The sequence below is a fragment of the Conger conger genome, chromosome 13 (genome assembly GCF_963514075.1).
Source record: "Conger conger chromosome 13, fConCon1.1, whole genome shotgun sequence".
Classification (NCBI taxonomy): domain Eukaryota; kingdom Metazoa; phylum Chordata; class Actinopteri; order Anguilliformes; family Congridae; genus Conger; species Conger conger.
This window is the reverse complement of record NC_083772.1, coordinates 883,823-911,322: the sequence shown is the minus strand read 5'-3', so window position 1 is coordinate 911,322 and position 27,500 is coordinate 883,823. Positions and strand designations below refer to the sequence as shown.

At 49.7% G+C, this 27,500-nt stretch overlaps 1 protein-coding gene across 2 annotated transcripts in view; it reads right to left on the bottom strand.

Annotated features, from left to right (window-relative positions):
* Positions 1 to 16,087, bottom strand: part of mfsd1 (major facilitator superfamily domain containing 1) — a 25,626-nt gene extending 9,539 nt beyond the window's left edge. Inside the window, exons 1-16 of one of the 2 annotated variants that reach the window (XM_061217962.1) lie at positions 15,710 to 16,070; positions 15,366 to 15,418; positions 13,183 to 13,295; positions 12,552 to 12,594; positions 12,032 to 12,099; positions 10,850 to 10,958; positions 10,389 to 10,491; positions 6,975 to 7,073; positions 6,737 to 6,848; positions 5,340 to 5,396; positions 4,629 to 4,785; positions 3,971 to 4,068; positions 3,313 to 3,425; positions 3,187 to 3,234; positions 3,039 to 3,102; positions 1,402 to 1,954 (exon numbers count right to left, since the gene is read on the bottom strand). In XM_061217962.1, the coding sequence (XP_061073946.1) occupies positions 1,951 to 1,954; positions 3,039 to 3,102; positions 3,187 to 3,234; positions 3,313 to 3,425; positions 3,971 to 4,068; positions 4,629 to 4,785; positions 5,340 to 5,396; positions 6,737 to 6,848; positions 6,975 to 7,073; positions 10,389 to 10,491; positions 10,850 to 10,958; positions 12,032 to 12,099; positions 12,552 to 12,594; positions 13,183 to 13,295; positions 15,366 to 15,418; positions 15,710 to 15,869 (1,401 nt within the window). In that variant the 5' untranslated portion in view covers positions 15,870 to 16,070 and the 3' untranslated portion in view covers positions 1,402 to 1,950. Of the gene's footprint in view, positions 1 to 1,401; positions 1,955 to 3,038; positions 3,103 to 3,186; positions 3,235 to 3,312; positions 3,426 to 3,970; positions 4,069 to 4,628; positions 4,786 to 5,339; positions 5,397 to 6,736; positions 6,849 to 6,974; positions 7,074 to 10,388; positions 10,492 to 10,849; positions 10,959 to 12,031; positions 12,100 to 12,551; positions 12,595 to 13,182; positions 13,296 to 15,365; positions 15,419 to 15,709 lie in introns of those variants that run through there. The other variant, XM_061217961.1, reaches the window with a different exon arrangement.
* Between the last annotated feature and the right edge of the window lie 11,413 nt (positions 16,088 to 27,500).

Here is a 27,500-nt window from a genome sequence, read left to right as displayed (position 1 = left end):
CACTGAAATCATCGGCACACTGAAATCATCAGCTCCTCCATGTGGATCCTCATCCTGCCACGTTACCGCACCGCAGGTACGATACCAAAGGAGCTCAAACTCAACATCACACTGAAGGACTGCCCTGCAGTCCCCACTTCTGCCAAAGAGCAAACACAGCCCAGGAGCCCAGCTAGCCTGGCCTGATAAGTGCTTCACTACACCGTGTCCTGGACAGAGTGATTAGCCTCAGAAATATCAGGACATAACGCAAAAACAAGCTCAGATTAGAGAGAAATTTCAGCTTTGCTTTGTTACAAATACAGCTATTTAAAAAAAAAAATGCCTCTCATTGATTACTTCAATCAGCTTCAGAATGCTTTTGCGTCATTTTACATTAAAAAAACAAACTAACAGAAAATAAGAAATGCAACAAGAGACCAGAAAACACGCATTAAATATTCAAAAGGCACCAGTGGCCAAACAGGCCTTTAAAAAAAGTTAATCAGACTATACCCAACTTGACTCTTTGAACATAACAGCTATAAGAGATATAAGAGATATAAGAGGTAAGTAAGTGGTTATTATGGGGCTAAGTGCAGGAACGTGTGTGCAGAGCTGAATCAGTGCACCCAGCAGAGAGTCGAGAGTCTGATCTCCAAATGGAGCCATGGCTGGAGCCCTGGGGCACGCCGGCCGCACGAGCCTGCAGCCGGTCCTGCACACTCACGCAGGCTCCCCCACTCCGCTACCGGACCACAGAGGGGGTGCGAGGACACACCTGCAGTCCTCACATTTAAATCCAGCCCAGAGGGGGGTGGTCTGTGGGATGGGTGGAGCCTATGTGTGTGTGAGTGACAGGTGAGTAGGCGCCTCAGGTGAGTGGGTGACAGGTGAGTAGGCGCCTCAGGTGAGTGGGTGACAGGTGAGTTGGCCCCTCAGGTGAGTGGGTGACAGGTGAGTAGGGCCCTCAGGTGAGTGGGTGACAGGTGAGTAGGCCCCTCAGGTGAGTGGGTGACAGGTGAGTAGGCCCCTCAGGTGAGTGAGTGACAGGTGAGTAGGCCCCTCAGGTGAGTGGGTCCCTCAGGTGAGTGGGTGACAGGTGAGTTGGCCCCTCAGGTGAGTGGGTGACAGGTGAGTAGGCCCCTCAGGTGAGTGGGTGACAGGTGAGTAGGCCCCTCCGGTGAGTGGGTGACAGGTGAGTAGGCCCCTCAGGTGAGTGGGTGACAGGTGAGTAGGCCCCTCCGGTGAGTGGGTGACAGGTGAGTAGGCCCCTCAGGTGAGTGGGTGACAGGTGAGTAGGCCCCTCAGGTGAGTGGGTGACAGGTGAGTAGGCCCCTCAGGTGAGTGGGTGACAGGGGAGTAGGCCCCTCAGGTGAGTGGGTGACAGGGGAGTAGGCTCCTCAGGTGAGTGGGTGACAGGTGAGTAGGCCCCTCAGGTGAGTGGGTGACAGGTGAGTAGGCCCCTCAGGTGAGTGGGTGACAGGTGAGTAGGCCCCTCCGGTGAGTGGGTGACAGGTGAGTAGGCCCCTCAGGTGAGTGGGTGACAGGTGAGTAGGCCCCTCAGGTGAGTGGGTGACAGGTGAGTAGGCCCCTCAGGTGAGTGGGTGACAGGGGAGTAGGCCCCTCAGGTGAGTGGGTGACAGGGGAGTAGGCTCCTCAGGTGAGTGGGTGACAGGTGAGTAGGCGCCTCAGGTGAGTGGGTGACAGGTGAGTAGGCCCCTCAGGTGAGAGGGTGACAGGTGAGGCCCCACAGGTGAGTGGGTGAGAGGTGAGTAGGTCCCTCAAGTGAGTGGGTGACAGGTGAGTAGGCCCCTCAGGTGAGTGGGTGACAGGTGAGTAGGCCCCTCAGGTGAGTGGGTGACAGGTGAGTAGGCCCCTCAGGTGAGTGGGTGACAGGTGAGTGGGTCCCTCAGGTGAGTGGGTGACAGGTGAGGCCCCTCAGGTAAGTGGTGACAGCCGGACTGAAGCTCACCTGTAACACATCACATGACATAACATAACAGGAGAGGTTAGTCTGGGAACACACCAGGTGTGCGCAGCAGGTGTTAATACCAGCATACACACAGGAGAACACAGGCCCTGCAGTGTCGCCATGGAGAACTGAGAAAGCCTGCATCAGAAATGTGGTGTGGAGACGAGCTGCTGGCCTGGACACGGCTGCCCAACCCCCCCGTTTCACCCAGTGATTCACTCAGCGACTCAGCTCACTGCAGACTCAGCTGAAGAGCAGTGACTCAGCGCACTGCAGACTCAGCTGAAGAGCAGTGACTCAGCGCACTGCAGACTCAGCTGAAGAGCAGTGACTCAGCTCACTGGAGACTGAGCTGAAGAGCAGTGACTCAGCTCACTGGAGACTGAGCTGAAGAGCAGTGTCTCAGCGCACTGGAGACTCCGCTGAAGAGCAGTGACTCAGCGCACTGGAGACTCCGCTGAAGAGCAGTGACTCAGCGCACTGGAGACTCCGCTGAAGAGCAGTGACATCAATCTGCCGTTAGCGTAGCAGCACAGCTCAGTAAGAGGGGTCAGCTGGGGTCAAAGGTCACTACAGCCTGAACTGTAAGGACAGCACAGGGTCAAAGGTCACTACAGCCTGAACAACTGGGGCTCCACACTGCCCATGTCTCTTTTTGCCATTACATCTCAGTTTATTTTTGTAAATACATGTATTGCTCTATAAATGTCGTATAGTTGGTGAGGTCATCAGGAAGGTCATTTTATCCTTCTGCGTTTGTTTCTGGAGGAAGGTTCTGGGTGGGGGTACACTTCAGAGTGTGTGGGGGGCAGTGCGGGGCAGTGCAGGGCAGTGAGGGGGCAGTGAGGGGGCAGTGAGGGGGCAGTGCGGGGGCAGTGCGGGGGCAGTGGGGGTCTGAGGGGGGCAGTGCGGGGGCAGTGCGGGGGCAGTGGGGGTCTGAGGGGGGCAGTGCGGGGGCAGTGCGGGGGCAGTGCGGGGGCAGTGCGGGGGCAGTGCGGGGGCAGTGCGGGGGCAGTGGGGGGCAGTGCGGGGGCAGTGCGGGGGCAGTGGGGGGTCTGGACCAGGTGGGCCCAGCCGTACTCACTCTGAGTCAGTCTTGTTCTTCAGCAGCTTGGCTCGAGCCGAGGCAGAGAGGTTGAGATCTCCTCCTGGGGGGAGAGGAGGAGGGTTACAGGACCAGCCTGGGGAGCAGGGAGCAGCAGAGCAGGAGGGCCAGCACCGCGGACTCTTACCTCTCACGTAGTCCACAAAGTACAGAGTTACCACGCCGATCAGGGCCACTGAGAGAGGAGAGAAACAGCATAAATACACACACCTGAGGCAGGTGAGGGGGGGCAGGTGAGGGGGGGGGGACTCACAGCAGACGCAGGCGCAGAAGAACACCTCCAGGAACAGGTATCCGCTGCTGTCCAGGATGCCCCCCGCCGCCATGGCGATGAGGGCCAGGCCCAGGTTCTGAATGGACTGCATACTGCGGGGTGAGGAGCAGAGACCAGGTGTACACAGGTGACCAAAGAGACCAGGTACACACACCTAACACATAACCATTCTGCCCATCTGCACCAAGCCTGACCCTAACCACAACCCTAACCCTAACCCCAACAGTGTGGAATTTACCTTGAGCCCAGTCCTTTATCATACCTGGCTCCCAGGTAAAGGGAGGGTGAACACACCTGACTCCCAGGTAAAGGGAGGGTGAACACACCTGACTCCCAGGTAAAGAGAGGGTGGTCACACCTGACTCCCAGGTAAAGAGAGGGTGGTCACACCTGACTCCCAGGTAAAGGGAGGGTGGACACAACTGATTCCCAGGTAAAAGGCTTCCTTAGGTGGGAAATGGACTCACGTTGCCATACAAAGTGTGGGCGTTTCCTAAAGTATCTGCAGAACTGACAGTAAGAAGGCAACAATTTGGGAATAAACGCCAAATTAAAAGCATCTTAAATCACTGAAAAGCAGTAAATACAGTAAAAACATAAGCCCAACCCAGCCAAAGTCATGTGACTGAAAACTCACAATCCATAGGCTGTCCCCAGCTGGTGCTCCGGGACCAGGAAGGCCACCATTGGCCAGAGCGCACAGGCCAGGAGGGAGTAGGACACGCCCAGCAGACACTGCAGAGAGACAGGGATCCCGAGACGTTAACAACGCTGACGCAGCACCACTTAATGTTCACGCACCGAAAGCTAAACAACCTAGAAACTTTACAAACAGCATAACGTTGAGCGTGATGTGATAAAAGGCCCCACACATGGGGAGAATAAGCTCTGCGCTTGATCATTTAGCTGAACGTTACAGGCGGCGAGTGTTCCTAAGGTTACCCAGAACCCCCCTGTAAAAACGCAACATCGTATAAACGCATCTGCTCCGCAAACAAACAGGGTTTTTATAGAACACTAACTGTACGGTTCAATATCACTGGGCATAAATCTACGATATTGCCCATGAATGCTTAATAGAGCTGTAATACTGTGCTTGTAAAACCTTTAGATGCCTTATTACAGAATCAGAGCATAGTCAGGGACACAGAAAAGACCCGTCCCTTTTACGAATCCATATTTACTCAAAGAAAAAAAAAAAAAAAAAAAAGACAGTAAAACATTCCCGGTTTCCCCCTCACCCCCCCGGAACGACACGGAACGCGCGGACGGGCGTGGCGGCGGGAGGCGGTCACCATGGCGATCCAGGGGTTCCAGAAGGTGAAGGCGAGCATGATGTGTGCGGTGAGTGTGGACGCCACGGCACACAGAACCCACACGATGTTCTTCCCCGTCTTATCCACCAGGAAGCCCAGGAGGGGCGAGGCCGGGGCGGAGATGATGTACACGATACTGTCACCAAGATAATCAACACCATCAGTCTCCATTACCCCACAACACACTCACATCCACATCATTACTGCACCGTCCCTTTCAGCAGGGTCTTTCAGCCACAAACCACCGGGAAAAAGCAGCACACATTTAACGCACATTCTAACGCACATTCTAACATTCATGGCCTTCACCCCCATGTTTGGGACAGCACTGGATGTCGGTTCAGTAACAGGACTTAAAATCGGCCAAAGCCATGAAGAATGCCTTCCCGTAAACATACAACATTTAACGCGCATATTCACACACATTTAATGTGCGTATTCACACATGCAAATACATATATTTTAGCACAGTATTTGTGTGCACAAGTGTATGTTCGTAAATCCATGCACGTGTCCTACATGTGAATGCATGTGGGCGTGTGTGTGTGTACGCGCGTGTGCATGTGTGGCGTGTGTGTGTGAGAGTGTGTGTATGTGTGTGTGTGTGTGTGTGTGTGTGAGTGTGTATGTGTGAGAGAGAGAGAGAGAGAGAGAGTGTGTGTGTGTGTGTGAGAGCAGGTTCTGTATTACCTGTTCACAGCTCTTGCTTGAGTAGGAGTGAAGTTGAACTTCTCGATGAAGAAAACCCTGTGGAGAGAGACAGCATTACGAGAACATCCCTCTACTCCTTCCCCTGTCCTCTCCCCTTTCCCAGGTGCATACAGGCAAGAGGGGGGTATATACAGGTGCGTACAGGTGAGAGGGGGGTAGATACAGGCGTGTACAGGTGAGAGGGGGGTAGATACAGGCGTGTACAGGTGAGAGGGGGTAGATACAGGCGTGTACAGGTGAGAGGGGGGTAGATACAGGCGTGTACAGATGAGAGGGGGGTAGATACAGGCGTGTACAGGTGAGAGGGGGGTAGATACAGGCGTGTACAGGTGAGAGGGGGGTAGATACAGGCGTGTACAGGTGAGAGGGGGGTAGATACAGGCGTGTACAGGTGAGAGGGGGGTAGATACAGGCGTGTACAGGTGAGAGGGGGGTAGATACAGGCGTGTACAGGTGAGAGGGGGTAGATACAGGCGTGTACAGGTGAGAGGGGGTAGATACAGGCGTGTACAGGTGAGAGGGGGTAGATACAGGCGTGTACAGGTGAGAGGGGTAGATACAGGCGTGTACAGGCGAGAGGGGGTAGATACAGGCATGTACAGGCGAGAGGGGGTAGATACAGGCGTGTACAGGTGAGAGGGGGTAGATACAGGCGTGTACAGGTGAGAGGGGGTAGATACAGGCGTGTACAGGTGAGAGGGGGTAGATACAGGCGTGTACAGGTGAGAGGGGGTGGATACAGGCGTGTACAGGTGAGAGGGGGTAGATACAGGCGTGTACAGGTGAGAGGGGGTAGACTCCAGCCCCTCACAGGTGAGTTTTAAAGGGAAGTGAGAGGTCCTGAAGTTACTGAGTAAACAGCAGCTCCTGTATTGTTTTTATCTTATTTAACTTTTTTAGTCTTTTTAAAATCACTGCACCCACAGTGTGAACCAGATTACATAACTCAATTATATTATTTATTTATTTACTCTTCTATCCAAAGCTCACTAACCAATCACAATCCTCACCAGAGCTCACTAACCAATCACAATCCTCACCAGAGCTCTGAAAATGATGATGTGGGCTCTGGTGAGGAATATGATTGGTTAGTGAGCTCTGGTGAGGAATATGATAGGTTAGGTGAGCTCTGGTGAGGAATATGATAGGTTAGTGAGCTCTGGTGAGGAATATGATTGGTTAGTGAGCTCTGGTGAGGAATATGATAGGTTAGTGAGCTCTGGTGAGGAATATGATTGGTTAGTGAGCTCTGGTGAGGAATATGATTGGTTAGTGAGCTCTGGTGAGGAATATGATAGGTTAGGTGAGCTCTGGTGAGGAATATGATTGGTTAGTGAGCTCTGGGGAGGAATATGATTGGTCAATCCGTCACTCACTGTCCCAGGCCGATGAAAGGGAAGACGGCCACGTAGTATGCCACGCAGATGATGAAGATGAGCCACAGCGATAAGGAGAAGTCCTTCACATCCGTCAGCTTGATCACTTCCCCTGCAGACAGGAAATGACACGTGTTAAAGGTCTCAAACAGCCTAGTCAGCCGATGGCGGTTGAGGCTGGGACACATGATGATGATGATGATGATGGTGATGGTGATGGTGATGAGGTCACACCCACCGGTCTTGCCCTGCTCCTTGTTTAAGATCCTCTCAGCCCGTCGGTCGAGGAAAGCCAGGATCAGCGCGCAGACCAGCGAGAACACGCAGGTCACACCCGCTGAGAGAGAGAGAGAGAGAGAGAGGAGAGGGCCCACACTGTTACAACCAGGGGCCACACTCTTACAACCAGGTCAGGGGCCGCACGCTCACAACCAGGATATACGAACCGGCTTTAACTTATGTAGTTAACATTAATTAATTGATGTACAAATACATTAATTATGCATGAAATGACCTTTTCATGAGCGAACTCTTTCAGTCTTAAGCCCAATATGAAGTCCCGAGGGGTTTTGGCTTTGGTTGAGAAAATTGAGAAGGTTGAGAATTTAGAAGGGCTATAACAGCTGATGCCAGTGTCCTTGTGACCTCTCTGTCATGTGACCCAAACAGAGGCCTGTGGCTGCAAGAGGAACTGATGGGAACAGAGAAACACCTTCACCCTCAAGCCACTCTGCTGACTGGACAAGAGCTGAAACCACAAGCTTACTGCGAAATCATCACTTTCATTTCCACTTAACACAATTAACACCTCCACACTTCAGCAAATATACAAGCAAGGCACTCATCAAGACCAACCAAAACCATCTCCGATGGTTTCATATGCATTCAGCAGAAACCGCATTCAGCAGAAACCGCATTCAGCAGAAACCGCATTCAGCAGAAACCGCATTCATCGCCCGCGCACCACTGTGCGCTGTACTTTAAACAGAGAAACGCAGCCGAAGCCGTCTGTAAATCATCCTCCCAGCGAGAGACCGCGTGAGAGACCGGTGCCTCGCTCAAAAAGCTGCAACTCAGAAGAAGTCCTTCCAGGCCAGAGAGGTGACCCTGAGCTAAGGGTCTACACAGCTACCTTCTCGTAGAAACGTCTCATTCAGACGACGGGCTCAGCAGAGAGCCACAGCGAGAGCTGATTTTCAGGGCAAAATATAAATTGAGAATTTAAAGTCAGAATGTGGGCGCTATGCATGACACACAGTGGAGCATGTTATTCACTCGCTAAAAGCATCTCACCTTCTCTCAAATGTGGCGTCAAAGGGATTGTGAAAATGAACATGAATAGTAGCTTTTAACTACGTCGGATGAAAACACCAGTTCGAAGATTTCCAGTTAGAAACAGACTGTAGGCCTCTCAGAGATAACAGAAGAGCTTTGTCACAACCGCAAATGAGAAACGCTAACAGCATGTATGAACACTAACATCACACACACCACCACAATAAACACTAACATTCTACACAAAACCACAATAAACACTAACATTACACACACCACCACAATAAAGACCATCACAAACACCACCACAATAAACACCAACATTACACACACCACCACAATAAAGACCATCACACACACCACCACAATAAACACTAACATTCTACACAAACCACAATAAACACTAACATTCCACACAAAATCACAATAAACACTAACATTCTACACAAAACCACAATAAACACTAACATTCTACACAAAACCACAATAAACACTAACATTCTACACAAAACCACAATAAAGACCAACATCACACATCACCACAATAAAGACCAACATCACACACACCATCACAAAGACCAACATCACACACACCACCACAATAAAGACCAACATCACACACACCATCACAAAGACCAACATCACACACACCACCACAATAAACACTAACATTACACACACCAACACAATAAACACCGACATTACACACACCACCACAATGAACATTACATACATGATAATGAACGCGAACATCACACACTGTTAGGAATGACGGTGTAGGTGAATGTGAACATCACACACTGTTGGGAATGACGGTATAGGTGAATGTGAACATCACACACTGTGTTGGGAATGACGGTGTAGGTGAATGTGAACATCACACACTGTGTTGGGAATGATGGTGTAGGTGAATGTGAACATCACACACTGTGTTGGGAATGACGTGTAGGTGAATGTGAACATCACACACTGTTTGGAATGACGGTGTAGGTGAATGTGAATATCACACACTGTGTTTGGAATGACGGTGTAGGTGAATGTGAACATCATACACTGTTGGGAATGACGGTGTAGGTGAATGTGAACATCACACACCGTGTTGGGAATGACGGTGTAGGTGAATGTGAACATCACACACCGTGTTGGGAATGACGGTGTAGGTGAATGTGAACATCACACACCGTGTTGGGAATGACGGTGTAGGTGAATGTGAACATCACACACTGTTTTGGGAATGACGGTGTAGGTGAATGTGAACATCACACACTGTTTGGAATGACGGTGTAGGTGAATGTGAATATCACACACTGTGTTTGGAATGACGGTGTAGGTGAATGTGAAGATCACACACTGTGTTTGGAATGACGGTGTAGGTGAATGTGAAGATCACACACTGTGTTGGGAATGACGGTGTAGGTGAATGTGAACATCACACACTGTGTTGGGAATGACGGTGTAGGTGAATGTGAACATCACACACTGTGTTGGGAATGACGGTGTAGGTGAATGTGAACATCACACACTGTGTTTGGAATGACGGTGTAGGTGAATGTTAACATCACACACTGTGTTGGGAATGACGGTGTAGGTGAATGTGAACATCACACACTGTGTTGGGAATGACGGTGTAGGTGAATGTGAACATCACACACTGTTGGGAATGACGGTGTAGGTGAATGTGAACATCACACACTGTGTTGGGAATGACGGTGTAGGTGAATGTGAACATCACACACTGTGTTGGGAATGACGGTGTAGGTGCTGAACAGTCAGGTGGCCGTGGGCCAGAGCAGTGCTGCAGGAGGAAGCAGAGCCGCCGTCACAGCGATCAAAAGACAGAGCGGCCAGGTGAAAATGAGAGCGTTTTCCGGAACAACACCTTCACGAGTGCGACTGCATTCCGTGACACTTCAGGTGGAAAGCACACCTCACTCTGAGAGCAGGAAACGCAGCCACATTCCCGACAGGCAGAACTGAGCCCGGAAAGCTGATCGGAATACTGATCAGAATACTGATCGGAGCAGCATCAACAAATGTCAGGAAATACATGTTTTTTTCTTCTTTTTTTCTTCTTTTTGACAGCAAGCTGCTCGATAATACTGCCGAAAATCACTCCAAAGCACAGCTTTCCCAGTTTTCTTTGAAAATAATGAACCACAAGTGAATGCAATTCTATTCGCTGACGACAGCGAGCTACTGATAATTACAGGCTGTCTGGTCAGGGGTGTGGGCGTGGCTGAGTGGGTAAGTGGGCGTGGCTGTGTGGGTAAGCGGGCGTGGCTGTGTGGGTAAGCGGGCGTGGCTGTGTGGGTAAGCGGGCGTGGCTGTGTGGGCATGGCTGCGTGGGTAGGTGGTGTGGGCGGGGTTGTGTACTGACCAATCATCAGCGAGACTCCCAGGGTCACATGACCAGCTGATCCGAGCAGGCTTTCCATGCGGCCATAAACCCATCCCATAATATTCATATTCACCGTGCTGCCCTGGAAACACAAACATTGCTGCACTAAACACACACACTTCCTTAAACACACACACACACACACATACAGGCTCATGCTGCACAAACACACACGCATATAGAGGTGCACGCAAACATACACTGCACAAACACACTGGTACACCCACAGCATTATACAGAGAAGCTATGAATGATTTGTTGAATGATTTGTTGAATGATTTGTTGAATGATTTGTTGAATGATTTGTTGAATGATTTGTTGAATGATTTGTTGAATGATTTGTTGAATGATTTGTTGAATGATTTGTTGAATGATTTGTTAATTGCATGTTAATTGTATGTTAATGAGACACTGATGAGGCGTAACGCTGAGGCCCTCACCAGCCGGGCCATGCTGAGCTGCAGACCGAACACCAGGTTGAGCTCTTTCCCCTTAAACCAGCTGACCGCATACGTGTTCTGAGCCACGGCCAGAGACTCGCCCCCGATCCTGAGACACAGAGAGCGAGTTCATCATTACACAGACCTTTAGCTCTCAACAACCTTAAAGTGAAACCCGCAGACACTGCGGCCCTCCAGGACTGGAGTTAAACCTGCAGACACTGCGGCCCTCCAGGACTGGAGTTAAACCTGCAGACACTGCGGCCCTCCAGGACTGGAGTTAAACCAGCAGACACTGCAGCCCTCCAGGACTGGAGTTAAACCTGCAGACACTGCGGCCCTCCAGGACTGGAGTTAAACCTGCAGACACTGCGGCCCTCCAGGACTGGAGCTAAACCTGCAGACACTGCGGCCCTCCAGGACTGGAGTTAAACCCGCAGACACTGCGGCCCTCCAGGACTGGAGTTAAACCTGCAGACACTGCGGCCCTCCAGGACTGGAGTTAAACCTGCAGACACTGCGGCCCTCCAGGACTGGAGTTAAACCTGCAGACACTGCGGCCCTCCAGGACTGGAGTTAAACCTGCAGACACTGCGGCCCTCCAGGACTGGAGTTAAACCTGCAGACACTGCGGCCCTCCAGGACTGGAGTTAAACCTGCAGACACTGCGGCCCTCCAGGACTGGAGTTAAACCCGCGGACACTGCGGCCCTCCAGGACTGGAGTTAAACCAGCAGACACTGCGGCCCTCCAGGACTGGAGTTAAACCTGCAGACACTGCGGCCCTCCAGGACTGGAGTTAAACCTGCAGACACTGCAGCCCTCCAGGACTGGAGTTAAACCTGCAGACACTGCGGCCCTCCAGGACTGGAGTTAAACCCGCAGACACTGCGGCCCTCCAGGACTGGAGTTAAACCTGCAGACACTGCGGCCCTCCAGGACTGGAGTTAAACCAGCAGACACTGCGGCACCTCCAGGACTGGAGTTAAACCTGCAGACACTGCGGCCCTCCAGGACTGGAGTTAAACCTGCAGACACTGCGGCCCTCCAGGACTGGAGTTAAACCTGCAGGACCATCTGGTGGATTTGTAAGGGGTATCATGCAACAATCACCATGGGAACACACACTGATAACAGCCACTAAATAAAAAATCTGAATAAAAAAAAACATTGACATTCTTACCCGAACACAAACCGTCCAAGTTCCATCAACCAAAAGGCATTCCACAACGCACCAGCCGCAAATATGACCTGAGGACAGATATCATAAGCCTTTCATTTCCCATCACACAGACGTGAGCGAGAGCAAGAACAGATAAGACCAAGAGAACACTCCCACAGACAAGAACCAGCAGAGAATTAGGATTAATATCATTTCGAATTTGCTTGTGAGCTGACGCTTTTATCAAAAGCAACTTGCAGTTGATTAGTAGGGGCCAATCCCCCCTGGAGCAATGTGGGGTTAAGAGCCCCACATTAATAGATCTTATTGTGGCAAGACTGGGGCTTGCACCACCAACTTTCTGGGTCCCAGTCATGTACCTGAGCCACTAGGCCACAGACCGCCCCAGTTATAAGAAGTCATAAAAAAGAAAATGAATCAATTAATAAAGAAAAACATGGCACTCTGGTGCGTATTCTACAGAAATAGCACAGACGAACCCCCAGGTGAAAAACACACATTCATCACTCTGCGCACTCACCTGTCCAATGCACACGAACAGGGAGAAGATGACCGTTCCCAACCTGTAAAGAACACGGCGATAAGCAGGTCACTCATCGTGTGAAACGCCCAGAGACCAAACAGGTGAGCGCGTGTGTGGGACAGAGAGTGAGGCTCATTCTGTACTCACCGCACACCCAACACTCACCGCACACCCAACACTCACCGCACACCCAACACTCACCGCACACCCAACACCCAACACTCACCGCACACCCAACACTCACCGCACACCCAACACTCACCGCACACCCAACACTCACCGCACACCAAACACTCACCGCACACCAAACACTCACCGCACACCAAACACTCACCGCACACCCAACACTCACCGCACACCCAACACTCACCGCACACCCAACACTCACCGCACACCAAACACTCACCGCACACCCAACACTCACCGCACACCCAACACTCACCGCACACCCAACACTCACCGCACGCCAAACACCGCACACCAAACACTCACCGCACACCCAACACTCACCACACACCCAACAATCACCGCACACCCAACACCGCACACCAAACACTCACCGCACACCCAACACTCACCGCACACCCAACACTCACCGCACACCAAACACCGCACACCCAACACTCACCGCACACCAAACACTCGGTCCAGAATGAAGCCTCCAAAGAAGCAGAGGATGACGTTGGGCCAGGAGTACCAGGCGTAGAGCTGCATGAAGCCGGAGGTGGTCAGCTGCATGTCCTGAAACAGAGCAGAGTCACGGCATGAAGCTGCTCTCCTGCACCATCACAACACCACCTTCAACAGCCTGCTGCTCTCCTGCACCATCACAACACCACCTTCAACAGCCTGCTGCTCTCCTGCACCGTCACAACACCACCTTTAACAGCCTGCTGCTCTCCTGCACCGTCACAACACCACCTTCTCCTGCACCATCACAACACCACCTTTAACAGCCTGCTGCTCTCCTGCACCATCACAACACCACCTTCAACAGCCTGCTGCTCTCCTGCACCATCACAACACCACCTTCAACAGCCTGCTGCTCTCCTGCACCATCACAACACCACCTTCAACAGCCTGCTGCTCTCCTGCACCATCACAACACCACCTTCTCCTGCACCGTCACAACACCACCTTCAACAGCCTGCTGCTCTCCTGCACCATCACAACACCACCTTCTCCTGCACCGTCACAACACCACCTTCAACAGCCTGCTGCTCTCCTGCACCGTCACAACACCACCTTCAACAGCCTGCTGCTCTCCTGCACCGTCACAACACCACCTTCAACAGCCTGCTGCTCTCCTGCACCATCACAACACCACCTTCAACAGCCTGCTGCTCTCCTGCACCATCACAACACCACCTTCTCCTGCACCATCACAACACCACCTTTAACAGCCTGCTGCTCTCCTGCACCATCACAACACCACCTTCTCCTGCACCATCACAACACCACCTTCAACAGCCTGCTGCTCTCCTGCACCATCACAACACCACCTTCTCCTGCACCATCACAACACCACCTTCAACAGCCTGCTGCTCTCCTGCACCATCACAACACCACCTTCTCCTGCACCATCACAACACCACCTTCAACAGCCTGCTGCTCTCCTGCTCACCTGCCATTCATATCAGAGAGCAGACAATAATTCTCGACAGTACACAGCCAACTGCTGAAGATCAGAAACCGTGAAGGAAACCCGAGATGGCTCATTGTTACATTATACACTTGGTTCCACTCAGCAGGGCAGCTTTGACAGCGCATCCTGTCTGCCGAGATTCAGAACAGGAACTAGCCCTCCCCACAGAATTTGCCACAGCGAGGTCATTAAACTGGACACGCGGGTTCATAAAGAACGAAACGTCGTTGTACGGAAGCGACGCTTTGTTATTCATTAGCTCATGTCCACCGTCACATTGGGCTGAAGCGCACTTGGTAACAAGCACACTTAACCAACTAGTCATTTCCCGGATAACGTTCCATTCGTTTGCGACGTTGAACACCTCACGCACAATGGGATTAATAACGCGAGTGAAAACGAAACCACAGCGCTCATCCAGCGTTCAAAAGCGCTTAAGGGAATGAATGCAAATGTCAGTTACACATCGCAGACAGCTCAGATGTCGCCAGAGATATGCGGCGGGGCGCAGTAGCCTGCAGTAAAATGTAGGACTGCGTGAGATAAAACAGGTCAGGAGCCTGACTGTGGGAAGGGAAGTGGTGTCGATCGGACAGAGTCCCTGAAGGGGTTTGTCGGAAGGATAACCATCTGGAACAGTGCACAGACCAGTCCTCTAACGCCAAAGTCCATTTTCTTCAGCAAGCAAACGTCCATCTCTTGAGAGCATCTTCAGCTGTGTAAACCGCCATGTTGTCCTTAGCGGGTTCAAATGGGCACATCTCCAGAATATAATGCTGGACTGCGCAACGAACCGGCGCGTTCGGCGCGTTCTACTGGAACAGAGGTGACCCTCTGAAGAATAGGTTCTTACTGGAATTCTAGAACTCTTTTTCCTTCCATTCGCCTACATCAGCATTAGAATGTTCAGTTCAGGAAATTCTAGCCACGTAGCCCCCTTTATGATCTTACACCTTAGCCCTTTGACGAGTAGGGTTTGTTTTAATGCTTCTTTCAAAATTAAAATCTAAAATAATAAAATGAAAGTCCTAAAATCTCAATCGTTTTCGATTAGGAGTAGTGGCCGTTACCTCAGAATTATTATATTCAGCTAAAAACACTCCTGTCACATATTTGTAATCTACCTTTAAAACCGAAGACAGGCCGGGTACTGGAGGAGTACTTACCTGTCGGACCTGTACCTGGAGGGCGGCCGGGCCGTCATAGCAGAAGTAACTCCCTGAAACACAGCAGGAAAACTTCAGAGTGAGAAGATGGACATCGGGTTCTTATGCGACTGATTTCTGTTGCCACGGAAATCACTTATTTCGTCACGTCTGAATTAGCTCGGTTGCTAGTCGGTTTGTTAGCAACGGCGCAAACCCTCCACGATATCACAGAAACACATTTTAATAACTTACATGTTAACTAATTTAGTAAGCTAGTGAGGCTAGCTGACTAAATCACTTGCTGCTAGCTAGCACGCTAAGCTACAGCGAAGCGGCTTACGCGTCGGAATAGCGCCACTCACCGAAGCCGAGAAAGCACATGAACACCAGCACTACCACTCGGTGAGCCAGCTTGCTCGGGTCACAGATCGCGGCCATCGGCCTCGGAGAGGCGCCGTCCACTCGGGGCTGGAGTGGCTCATATTCGCTGACATAGTTCTCTGTGTCGTCCCTCTCAGCCATCGTCCCGCTGCGCCGCCGACTTCCCAAACAAACGCATAAAGACCTGCGGTCATGTGATCGCTGCACACGTGATCCAGCCAGCTGACCGACGGGGCGTCGTCGGTCTGTTTTATGGCTTTATCGTGTTCGGCGGTTTCCTCATTGTATCACTTAGCAGATTCAGTTCAGTAGGTATTGGAAAAAAAAAAACTAATTTAGAAATACAAGTAACAAATTGTGACGAATGTAAACGGAATCTACAGTTCCAGTAAAGTATTAAAGTATTAAATGAGAATACACCCAGTGTTTCTTCTAAATGGTTTCTGCAATGTCAAATGGCAGCTGTGCACGTTTTCTGAAGACGGGGCTGGAAACGTTGAGTTTAAAGGTACAATAGGTAATTTCGGTAAAAAAATAAAAAACGGTCAAGAGAGGAATAGCAGCAACAAACGCACCACAGCAGTGTTTATCCCTCCCCCTTCTCCGTGAACGCGCTGACGTTGAAACGCCATTGGCTGTGGCAATTAGAACTCATTTTCAACCAATGAGCTTGAATTATTGTACAGTTATACAATGTTTTGGTACAGTGTCCGGCGTCAACTGTATATTTTGAAACCCGAATTTAAGGACTATAAACACAGGCAGGGTGAGTCAACATGTCAGTGAGCCTTTTTCAATGATAGGAAGGGATTTACAATGGTCTTGTAGCAATGTTTTAACACAAAAATCTTACCTCTTGCACCTTTAAATTCGGCTCACTGAACTTCGGCGTTCTTGTGAAGTGCATGCGGTGCACTGCAGTTCATTCCCCCCGTGCTCGCTGGGCTTCTTACACTACGGGCACCTTATTTCTGGAGTTTGTTGCGTGTGTGTGTGTGTGTGTGTGTGCGCATCCATGCCTGCATGCCTGTGTGTGTGTGTGTGTGCATCCATGTGTGCATGTCTGTGTGTGTGTGTGTGTGTGTGTGTGTGTGTGTGTGTGTGTGCATCCATGCCTGCATGCCTGTGTGTGTGTGTGTGTGTGTGTGTGTGTGCATCCATGCCTGCATGCCTGTGTGTGTGTGTGTGCATCCATGCCAGCATGCCTGTGTGTGTGTGTGCATCCATGTGTGCATGTCTGTGTGTGTGTGTGTGTGTGTGTGTGCATCCATGTGTGCATGCCTGTGTGTGTGTGTGTGTGTGTGTGTGTGTGTGTGTGTGTGTGTGTGTGTGCATCCATGTGTGCATGTCTGTGTGTGTGCATGTCTGTGTGTGTGTGTGTGTGTGTGGGTGCATCCATGCGTGCATGTTGTTGCTGGACTCTTCTTAAGGGTATATTGAGTGCAGTGTTTCCTTTGACTGACAGACTGTGTAATTTGAACCCAAAGGCACATGCTTACAGAGTCAGACATGTGTTCACACCTCCACACCACAGAGTCAGAGTGCTGATCTGGGGTCAGGTTTCCCCTCACTGCCAGAGGAGACCTAGTGGCTAAGGTGCTTCACTGGGCCCTGGTGGTTCAAGCCCCGGTGCAGCCACGATAAGACCCACTTCTGTGGCCTCACTATATCATGGCTGGTGTGTGTGTTTGTGTGTGTGTGTCTGTTTGTGCTGTGTGTGTGTTTGTGTGTGAAAGAGATTACATTTTTCAACATCACTGTGAAAATGATTAATGTTTACAGGTGTGATTGACAGCGCAGGTTTAAATATAAAATCCTGGCTTCAGGTTCTGCAAGTGATGATGTCATTGGTTAAGTGGAGGGGTCAGGGAAACCACAGGACAGCTGCTGATTGGCTAGCAGAATGCTCAGGAGTGCTGCTGATTGGATGGCAGAGTGCTCAGGAAAGCTGCTGATTGGCTTGCAGAATGATTGATAGTTCAGGCCAGCCTATGTGTGTGAGAATTTGTCTTTGGGATTACCTGGTTTGTGTCACAAGTGTGGTACAGAAAGAAACCACATTAATTAACCCTGTGTCTCGGAGATACGCGGGGGAATGTGATTGGCTGAGGGGTCATATGGGTGTGTTCCAGAGACATTACATTACATTACATTATTGGCATTTGGCAGACGCTCTTATCCAGAGTGACATACAGTTGATTAGACTAAGCAGGAGATAATCCTCCCCTGGAGCAATGCAGGGTTACGGGCCTTGCTCAAGGGCCCAACGGCTGTGCGGATCTTATTGTGGCAACACCGGGATTTGAACCACCGACCTTGTATGTCCCAGTCATTTACCTTAACCACTACACTACAGGCGGCTCCATGACGTGGCTACATCATCTGTAGTTCACACTTGACCCTGTGGCTGGGACAGACGTGCTTTATAACAGGACAGACGTGCTTTATAACAGGACAGACGTGCTTTATAACAGAACAGACGTGCTTTATAACAGGACAGACATGCTTTATAACAGGGACAGACATGCTTTATAACAGGACAGACATGCTTTATAACAGAACAGACGTGCTTTATAACAGAACAGACGTGCTTTATAACAGAACAGACGTGCTTTATAACAGAACAGACATGCTTTATAACAGGACAGACATGCTTTATAACAGGACAGACGTGCTTTATAACAGGGACAGACGTGCTTTATAACACTCTGCTCTGACCCTGGAGTGTAGAACCTGATTTCCATTTATCCTGTCCAATCAGAAAAGGGGAGTCCAGTTCAGTGGCCAATCAGTGACACTGATGAACTGTCAGATAACGAGTTTGCATATCCCTGGACTTTAACCGACGTCCTTCATCACCTCCTGATAAACAGGCCACGACAAGTCAGAGGGGCAACAAACAAAAATCTGTCACTGTACAGCTTTAAAATCCAATCTCTCCAAAAAATAATTTACTCCACAACTTTATCTCCTCTTTATTTTCTCTCCCTTTCCGTTTATTTTTGTCCTGCCAGGAGAGCCGTCTCCGGGGCGCGTAATTTCCATGAATGTCGTTTAGCATTCCCCGTAACTCACTGTCTCCCAGGCCATCCGTCAGGAAATTTAATCTGCGCTCGACAAACAGGCCATCGTCCCGCTGCACCCCGGTGTAATGGCATCGTAGCTCATTAATTTCCCACCCAAATATCATCTTTCTGCCGGGGAAGAGGGGGGTAATATTTCATTATTATATTAATCAGCACCACGGCCGGACGCCACGGTAAATCAGGAGGTGAGCAGGAGACGCAGTAAATCAGGAGGTGAGCGGGAGACGCAGTAAACACAGACACGTCGTTCCGGAGCCCATCTCTTTATAAGAAATGTAATCTGACTCCATTTAGGAATTAATCTGAAAATACTGTTTTATTACGGCTATGAATAATGTATGCCTGGCCCTGCAATAATCACACCCCCCCCCCAGCCCCGGCCTGATCCGTATTAAAACATGGCCGCCACTTTTACTGTCTTATCCAAGCGCAATGAATGTCGCCCTAATCTGCGATGGCTCGGCCGCTGGCAGACACCTTGTGAAGCCCACAATGGCCTTCCTTTAGAGGAGCAAGCGGCACCTCTCTCCCTCGCTCTCAGCTCCTCTGTGAGACGGGTTTAAAGCCGGAGCCCATTCTCCCTGTTCCTCTGTTCCCCCGCCGGTAATTACACGGCCGGCTCCTCTGTAATCCTCCTCTTTACACTCCACCTTTCATTGCTCTTTCACGCGTTTCTTTGGGGTGCGAGTGCTGATTTATTCATGTTTTCTCTCCGTTTAGACCTTACGTCAGTTTAATTCTCAGCTTTAATACCCAACATCACACATTACTTACCTACAGCCAGCTACTCATCTGCCCTGAGTCACTACAGGGGCACATACTGTGTGTGTGAGTGTGTGTGTGTGTGTGTGTGTGTGAGTGTGTGTGTGAGTGTGTGTGTGTGTGTGTGTGTGAGTGTATGTGTGAGTGTGTGTGTGTGAGTGTGTGTGTGTGAGTGTGTGTGTGAGTGTGTGTGTGTGTGTGAGTGTGTGTGTGTGTGATTGTGTGTGTGTGCGTGTGTGTGTGAGTGTGTGTGTGAGTGTGTGTGTGTGTGTGAGTGTGTGTGTGAGTGTGTGTGTGTGTGAGTGTGTGTAAATGGTTGGCATTTATATAGCGCCTTTATCCAAAGCACTGCAAGGCGCCGACCAGCTCGTCAGGAGCATTTAGGGGTTAGGTGTCTTGCTCAGGGACACTTCGACACAGCCCAGGGGGGGGATTGAACCGGCAACCCTCCGACTGCCAGACGACTGCTCTTACAGCCTGAGCCATGTCACCACGTGCGTGCGTGCGTGCGTGCGTGCGTGCGTTATTGCAGACTTGTATTCAATAACAAAGAAAAATCAGCACACAACATTTTGAATAATACAGAAAGAACATTATTCCTTTTTTAGTTTTCCATTGAGGATTAAAAAGTCAAGAAATGGATGTGATTTATATTCTGTGTGCAGAGAGAGCCCACCGAAGCGTTATGTAAACACCCCACTAACACACTGCAGAAACCTGCTTAATAAACACACCTACAACTAAAACACCCCACGAACACACTACAGAAACCTGCTTAATAAACACACCTATGACAAACACCCCACTAACACACTGCAGGAACCTGCTTAATAAACACATCCATGACTAAAACACCCCACTAACACACTACAGAAACCTGCTTAATAAACACACCTATGACAAACACCCCACTAACACACTGTAGAAACCTGCTTAATAAACACACCCATGACTAAAACACCCCACTAACACACTACAGAAACCTGCTTAATAAACACACCTATGACAAACACCCCACTAACACACTGTAGAAACCTGCTTAATAAACACACCTACAACTAAAACACCCCACGAACACACTACAGAAACCTGCTTAATAAACACATCCATGACTAAAACACCCCACTACACACTACAGAAACCTGCTTAATAAACACACCTATGACAAACACCCCACTAACACACTGTAGAAACCTGCTTAATAAACACACCCATGACTAAAACACCCCACTAACACACTACAGAAACCTGCTTAATAAACACACCTATGACAAACACCCCACTAACACACTGTAGAAACCTGCTTAATAAACACACCTACAACTAAAACACCCCACGAACACACTACAGAAACCTGCTTAATAAACACATCCATGACTAAAACACCCCACTACACACTACAGAAACCTGCTTAATAAAAACACCTATGATAAACACCCCACTAACACACTGTAGAAACCTGCTTAATAAACACACCCATGACTAAAACACCCCACTAACACACGACAGAAACCTGCTTAATAAACACACCCATGACTAAAACACCCCACTAACACACTACAGAAACCTGCTTAATAAACACACCCATGACTAAAACACCCCACTAACACACTACAGAAACCTGCTTAATAAACACATCCATGACTAAAACACCCCACTAACACACTGTAGAAACCTGCTTAATAAACACACCCATGACTAAAACACCCCACTAACACACTACAGAAACCTGCTTAATAAACACACCCATGACTAAAACACCCCACTAACACACTACAGAAACCTGCTTAATAAACACACCCATGACTAAAACACCCCACTAACAACATACAATTATCTACTGTCACAGGTGTGATGGCGAGCCTAATTCATCTCAGTAGCTGCATTGCCTGATACTGTAGAGCACAGAGCAATTAGTGCTTTTTTAAAACAAACTGCATTACTAATGAAGCTAATGAAGCTAATGCATTTCAGTTTACATTAGTTTCATTAGCTTCATTAACTTCCTGCTCTCTGTCCACTTTAACTGGCACCATGTTTACACTAAACATGCTTTAACTTCTTTACTCTTTTTTCAAAACATTAAAAGGCAGTTAGAAACAATTAAACCACTTTCTGAAGACTCACATGCAGGCACACACAGGCACACAAACACACACAAGTGCAAACACACACACACACACACACACACACACACACACAGACACACACTCAGGCGCATACACACAGGCACACAAACACACACAAGTGCAAACACACACACACACACACACACACACACTCATGCTCATACCCACAGGCACACAAACACACAAAAACAAAAACTGTGTTTTTGCTACTTCTTGGTCAGTTTATCTGATCATTCTACAAGGGTTTTAAGTTATTATGTGACCACTCTCGCACTTCAACACACTTGTCCCTGGTTCTGGTTTGCACCCTGATTTGCACTTTATTGTGAGTCACTCTGGATAAGAGCATCTGCCACATGACTAATGTAATGCAAACACACATCAACACAGACACGTATCTTCTAGACATGAAGAGGTAAATGGACATTATTTATTGAGGAAGAGGAAGAGGAGGAAGGTTAATGGCCTCCCTTCCCACCCTGCTCCTGTCCAGACCCCACAGATCGACCCGCCTCCAGATCACCATGGCGATGACCCAGAATGTTTGCCTGGACAGACCGCTGTTCGGATGTTTCCGAGGGCTCTCCTGTATGACGTATTTAATAACCCGCTGCATATTTCAGCAGCACAATATGAATGTCTATGTGCCTGCAGACTGGATATCATATTATATGAGAAAAACATCAGTGCCACAACTATGTGCTTCATCACAGTGAATGTACTGTTGACTTTAGTGTGCTACAAAACACTATTTATATTTTTTGTTTTTTTAAAATTTTTCACTTTAACCAATTATATTATGAGTAAGCAAGTTATTTGGTTATATGTAACTAGCTGTCTATATAACTAAGAAATGAATCTACCACAAACGATGCAACTGTAACTTACAGTTTGAGAAAAATAAAGATTTAGCTAAACACGCATCACACGATCACTGAAACTCTATCAGTTCTATTGGTAATTATCCAAGCGAAGACTACATATCTATTATAAAACAATACCAGTTCGCTTTCGGTAGCAACAAGCGGATTATCTCCCTGAGGCACAACGCTTGTGCAACTATGCTCACTACTATGTTCGTATTGCCACAGGTGGATATTTGTTAATTTGTTGAGCTAACGATAGCTAATTTACTTGTTCCTACTGATAGCGAACTAGATGTATAGTCTTTGCTTGGATAATAAGCAATAGCATAGAGAGTTTCAGTGATTGCTTGTCTGGAGTGCAATTTGGGCAGCTACACGCGAACAATCAGAATAAGCCCTCACGCTATTGGCTGTGGCAATTGGAATCATTTTTCAACCAATGAGCTTGAATTATTGTACAGCTGTAGAATGTTTAGGTATAGTGACGGCCTGTCAACTGTATGTTTTGAAACCCGAATTTAAGGACTATAAACACAGGCAGAGGGTGAGTCAACACATCAGTGAGGCTTTTTCCATGGTAGGAAGGGATTTACAATGGTCTTGTAACAATTTCAACACAAAAATCTTACCTATTGCACAGGCAGTTTGTCCCCCTTCAGTTTATCTTATATCCATTCATCCATCCATCATCACCCGCTTATCCGGAGTCGGGTTGCGGTGGCAGTAGGCAAAGTCGGGTATTCATGCATGTATCCGATTCAAGGCCCTAGTGTTGGCATTTCAGGCTGCTAAGGGGACTGCCCCACCTTACATACAATCCTTGATCACTCCCTACTCCCCAGCTAGACCACTCCTGTCTGCCAGCTCTGGTCGCCTTATGGATCCCTCACTGCAAGCACCTGGCGAGCTGCACGTTCACGCCTGTTTTCCGTTCTGGTTCCTCAGTGGTGGAATGACTTGCCTACCACTGTCAGGACAGCAGAATCCCTCCCCCTATTTTGACGCAGACTAAAAACACACCTTTTCAAACTCTACCTTAGTCCTCCCTCCTGATTTCCCCCGCCCCCCTTTCTGATATCCCTATCCCTCTTGTGTAACCCCCCCAAAAAAATTAAAAAATAAAATAAAAATGAGCACTTATGATGACTATGTGTTTAAAACAGCACTTCCTATGTATTTTCCTAGTTATGGATGTGATGCTTTGACTTGTGAAGAACCTATGCACTTGTAAGTCGCTTTGGATTAAAAGCGTCTGCCAAATGACTAAAATGTAAATGTAAATGTATTCCAGGCGTCCCTCTCCCCAGCAACGCATTCCAGCTCCTCCTGGGGGATCCCGAGGCGTTCCCAGGCCAGGAGAGATATATAATCTCTCCAGCGGGTTCTGGGTCTACCTCGGGGTCTCCGCCCAGTTGGACAAGCCCGGAAAACCTCCAGAGGGAGGTGCCCGGGAGGCATCCTGATCAGATGCCCGAACCACCGCAATTGGCTCCTTTTGGCTTCTCTACTCCCAAGCTCCCTCCGTATGTCTGAGCTCCTCGCCCTATCTCTAAGGCTGAGCCCGGCCACCCTATGGAGGAAGCTCATTTCGGTGCTTGTATACGCGATCTCGTTCTTTCGGTCACTACCCAAAGCTTGTGACTATAGGTGAGGGTTGGGACGTAGATCGACCAGTAAATCGAGAGCTTTGCCTTCCGGCTCAGCTCCCTCTTCACCACAACGGTCCGGTGCAACGCCCGCATTACTGCTGACGCTGCACCGATCCGCCTGTCGATCTCACGCTTCCTTCTACCCTCACTCGTGAACAAGACCCCGAGATACTTGAACTCTTTCACTTGGGGCAAAGACTCATTCCCAACCCGGAGGGAGAAATCCACCGTTTTCCGGCAGAGAACAATGGCCTCGGACTTTGAGGTGCCGACTCTCATCCCGGCCACTTCACACTCGGCTGCAAACCGCTCCAGTGCGTGCTGAAGGTCACGGTCCGATGAAGCCAGCAGAACCACATCGTCCGCAAAAAGCAGAGCTGCGATTCTGAGGTCACGAAACCGGACACTCTCCTCACCTCGGCTGCGCCTTGAGATCCTGTCCATGAATACCACAAACAGGACCGGTGACAAGGGGCAACCTTGGCGGAGTCCAACACCCACTGGAAACGTGCTTGACTTTGTGCCGAGAATGCGGACACAGCTCTCACTTTGGTTATACAGGGACCGGATATAACAACGGCCCCGGTACCCCATACTCCCGCAGTACACCCCACAGGGCTCCCCAGGGAACACAGTCGAAAGCCTTCTCCAAGTCCACAAAGCACATGTGGACTGGATGGGCAAACTCCCATGACCCCGCCAGCAACCCCAGCAACCCCGCCAAGGTAAAGAGCTGGTCCACTGTTCCATGACCAGGACGGAAGCCACCTTGCTCCTCCTGAATCCAAGGTTCGACCGTCGGTCGGAGCCTCCTTTCCAGCACCCTAGAGGCCTTTCCCAGGGAGGCTGAGGAGTGTGATACCCCGATAATTGGAGCACACCCTCGGGTCCCCCTTCTTGAAAATGGGGACCACCACCCTGGTCTGCCACTCTACAGGTACTGTCCCCGACCTCCACGCGACACTGAAGAGGCGTGTCAGCCAAGACAGCCCAAAAATGTCCAGAGCCTTCAGCATCTCAGGGTGAATCTCATCTACACCCGGCGACTTGCCAATGAGGAGCTTTTTGACTACCTCAGCAACTTCCGCCAGGGATATAGGTGCAGATTCCCCCGAGTCTTCGGGCTCTGCCTCTTTCCGCAGAGGACATGTTGTTCGGGTTCAGGAGCTCCTCAAAGTACTCTTTCCACCGCCCGACAATATCCCCAGTCTGGGTCAGCAGTTCTCCTCCCCTGCTGAAAACAGCCTGAGACAAGCCCTGCTTTCCCTTTCTGAGTCGTCGGATGGTTTGCCAGAACTTCCTCGAGGTCAACCGAAAGTCTTTCTCCATAGCCTGCGACTGGCTGAGTGCCACTGTGTTGGAGTTCCACCCGGGGAACGAGAGGGTCGCCTCTCTGCGACTACGTGTCGCTGGGGGGAAAGCTCTGACTGTCATTTGTGCTTATGCACCAAACGGCAGTTCAGAGTATCCGGCCTTCTTGGAGTCACTGCGCGGCATCCTGGAAAGGGTGCCACCCGGAGACTCCATAGTTCTGCTGCGCGACTTCAACCCTCACATGGGCAATGACGGAGAAACCTGGAGGGGGGTGATTAGGAGGAATGGCCTGCCTGATCTGAACCCGAGCGGTGTCTTGTTATTGGACTTCTGTGCTGGTCATGGATTGTCGATAACAAACACCATGTTCGAGCATAGGGTAGCTCATGAGTGTACTTGGTACCAGAGCACCTTAGGCCAAAGATCGATGATCGACTTTGTGGTCGTATCATCAGACCTGCGGCCGTATGTCTTGGACACTCGGGTGAAGAGAGGAGCAGAGCTGTCAACTGATCACCACCTGGTGGTGAGTTGGATCAAGTGGCCGGGGAGGCTGCCAGACAGACCCGGTAAACCCAAACGTGTAGTGAGGGTGAACTAGGAACGTCTGGCGGAGGCCCCTGTTCGCAAGGTCTTCAACTCCCACCTCCGGAGGAACTTCTCACGCATCCCGGGGGAGGCTGGGGACACGGAGTCCGAGTGGGCTATGTTCAAACCCTCCATTGCAGAGGCGGCAAGCAGGAGCTGTGGCCAGAAGGTCATCAGTGCCTGTCGGGCGGCAACCCAAGAACCCGCTGGGAGGCCGTCAAACTGAAGAAGGAGGCCTTTCGGGCTTGACTGGCCCGGGGGTCCCCTGAAGCAGCAGACAGGTATCTTTTATAGGGGCTTAGTCTAATCAACTGTACATCACTCTGGATAAGAGTGTCTGTCAAATGCCGGGTGTAATGTAACGTAATGTAATCTTCATTGTTAAACCTTTCTCCAGTGCAAGCAGCGACGCCTCTCTGGACCTTGCGTCTGCTGCCCTCTGGTGACCGCCGGTGGAATGGCACTCTCTCTCTCTCTCTCTCAACTGCTGAGTGGCCAAGTGAGGAACATTGTCATATTTACAGAAAAAACATTTTCATTTGATCGCTTTTGTTGTGTAAGAGTGGTTGCGTACACTGTTAATGCCTCTGTGATAAGGCATTTACAGTCTCTTTCTCAATTTCTTTCTTGAAATAAAAGTGTGGCACAGTGTCAGGGGTAAATTCCACAGTGTTGACATCGCTTTGCAATGAGCAAAGAGAGTGTACGCCCCCCCCCCCCCTCAATACAGGAGCAGGGAGCAGGGAGCAGGGAGCAGGGAGCAGGGAGCAGGGAGCCCCCCCCCCCCCCCGCCTGAGCACACAAACACTACACACACACACACAAACAGTACACACATAGCTGAATTTACAGACACTCGCAGCTGAATTTACACATATACACACCCACCCACACACACACAGCTGAATCTAAACACACAACACACACAGCTGAATTTACACACACACACACACACACACACACACACACACACACACACACACCCATTCATGCCTTGCTTGTTAATATAGGATAACATGTTGCATCTATCAAGCATGGAAGGACACAGGCAAGAACACACTTCACAGATATCTCTCCAATGTCAATGGGTAATTTGGTACATTGTCTTTCTTTGGGATTATGTGCACTAAGGGTCATTTCCATGATGTTGGTTAATGTCTCACAAGTCTGTGTGATCTTAATTGGTTCATATGCTACCTCATCAGCGCCACTGGCTTTCTTCTTTGGCAAAGTTAACAAAACAGTCTGTACCTCTGCACACGTAAAATGCCAGGTTACTTACTGTAATTTAAATGTATCCAGATCGCCCTTGATGTTCTGTGCAGCAAAAGGTAGGATAGTTTATTTCTACCCACCTTGACTTAAGCCGTCTCCCCCG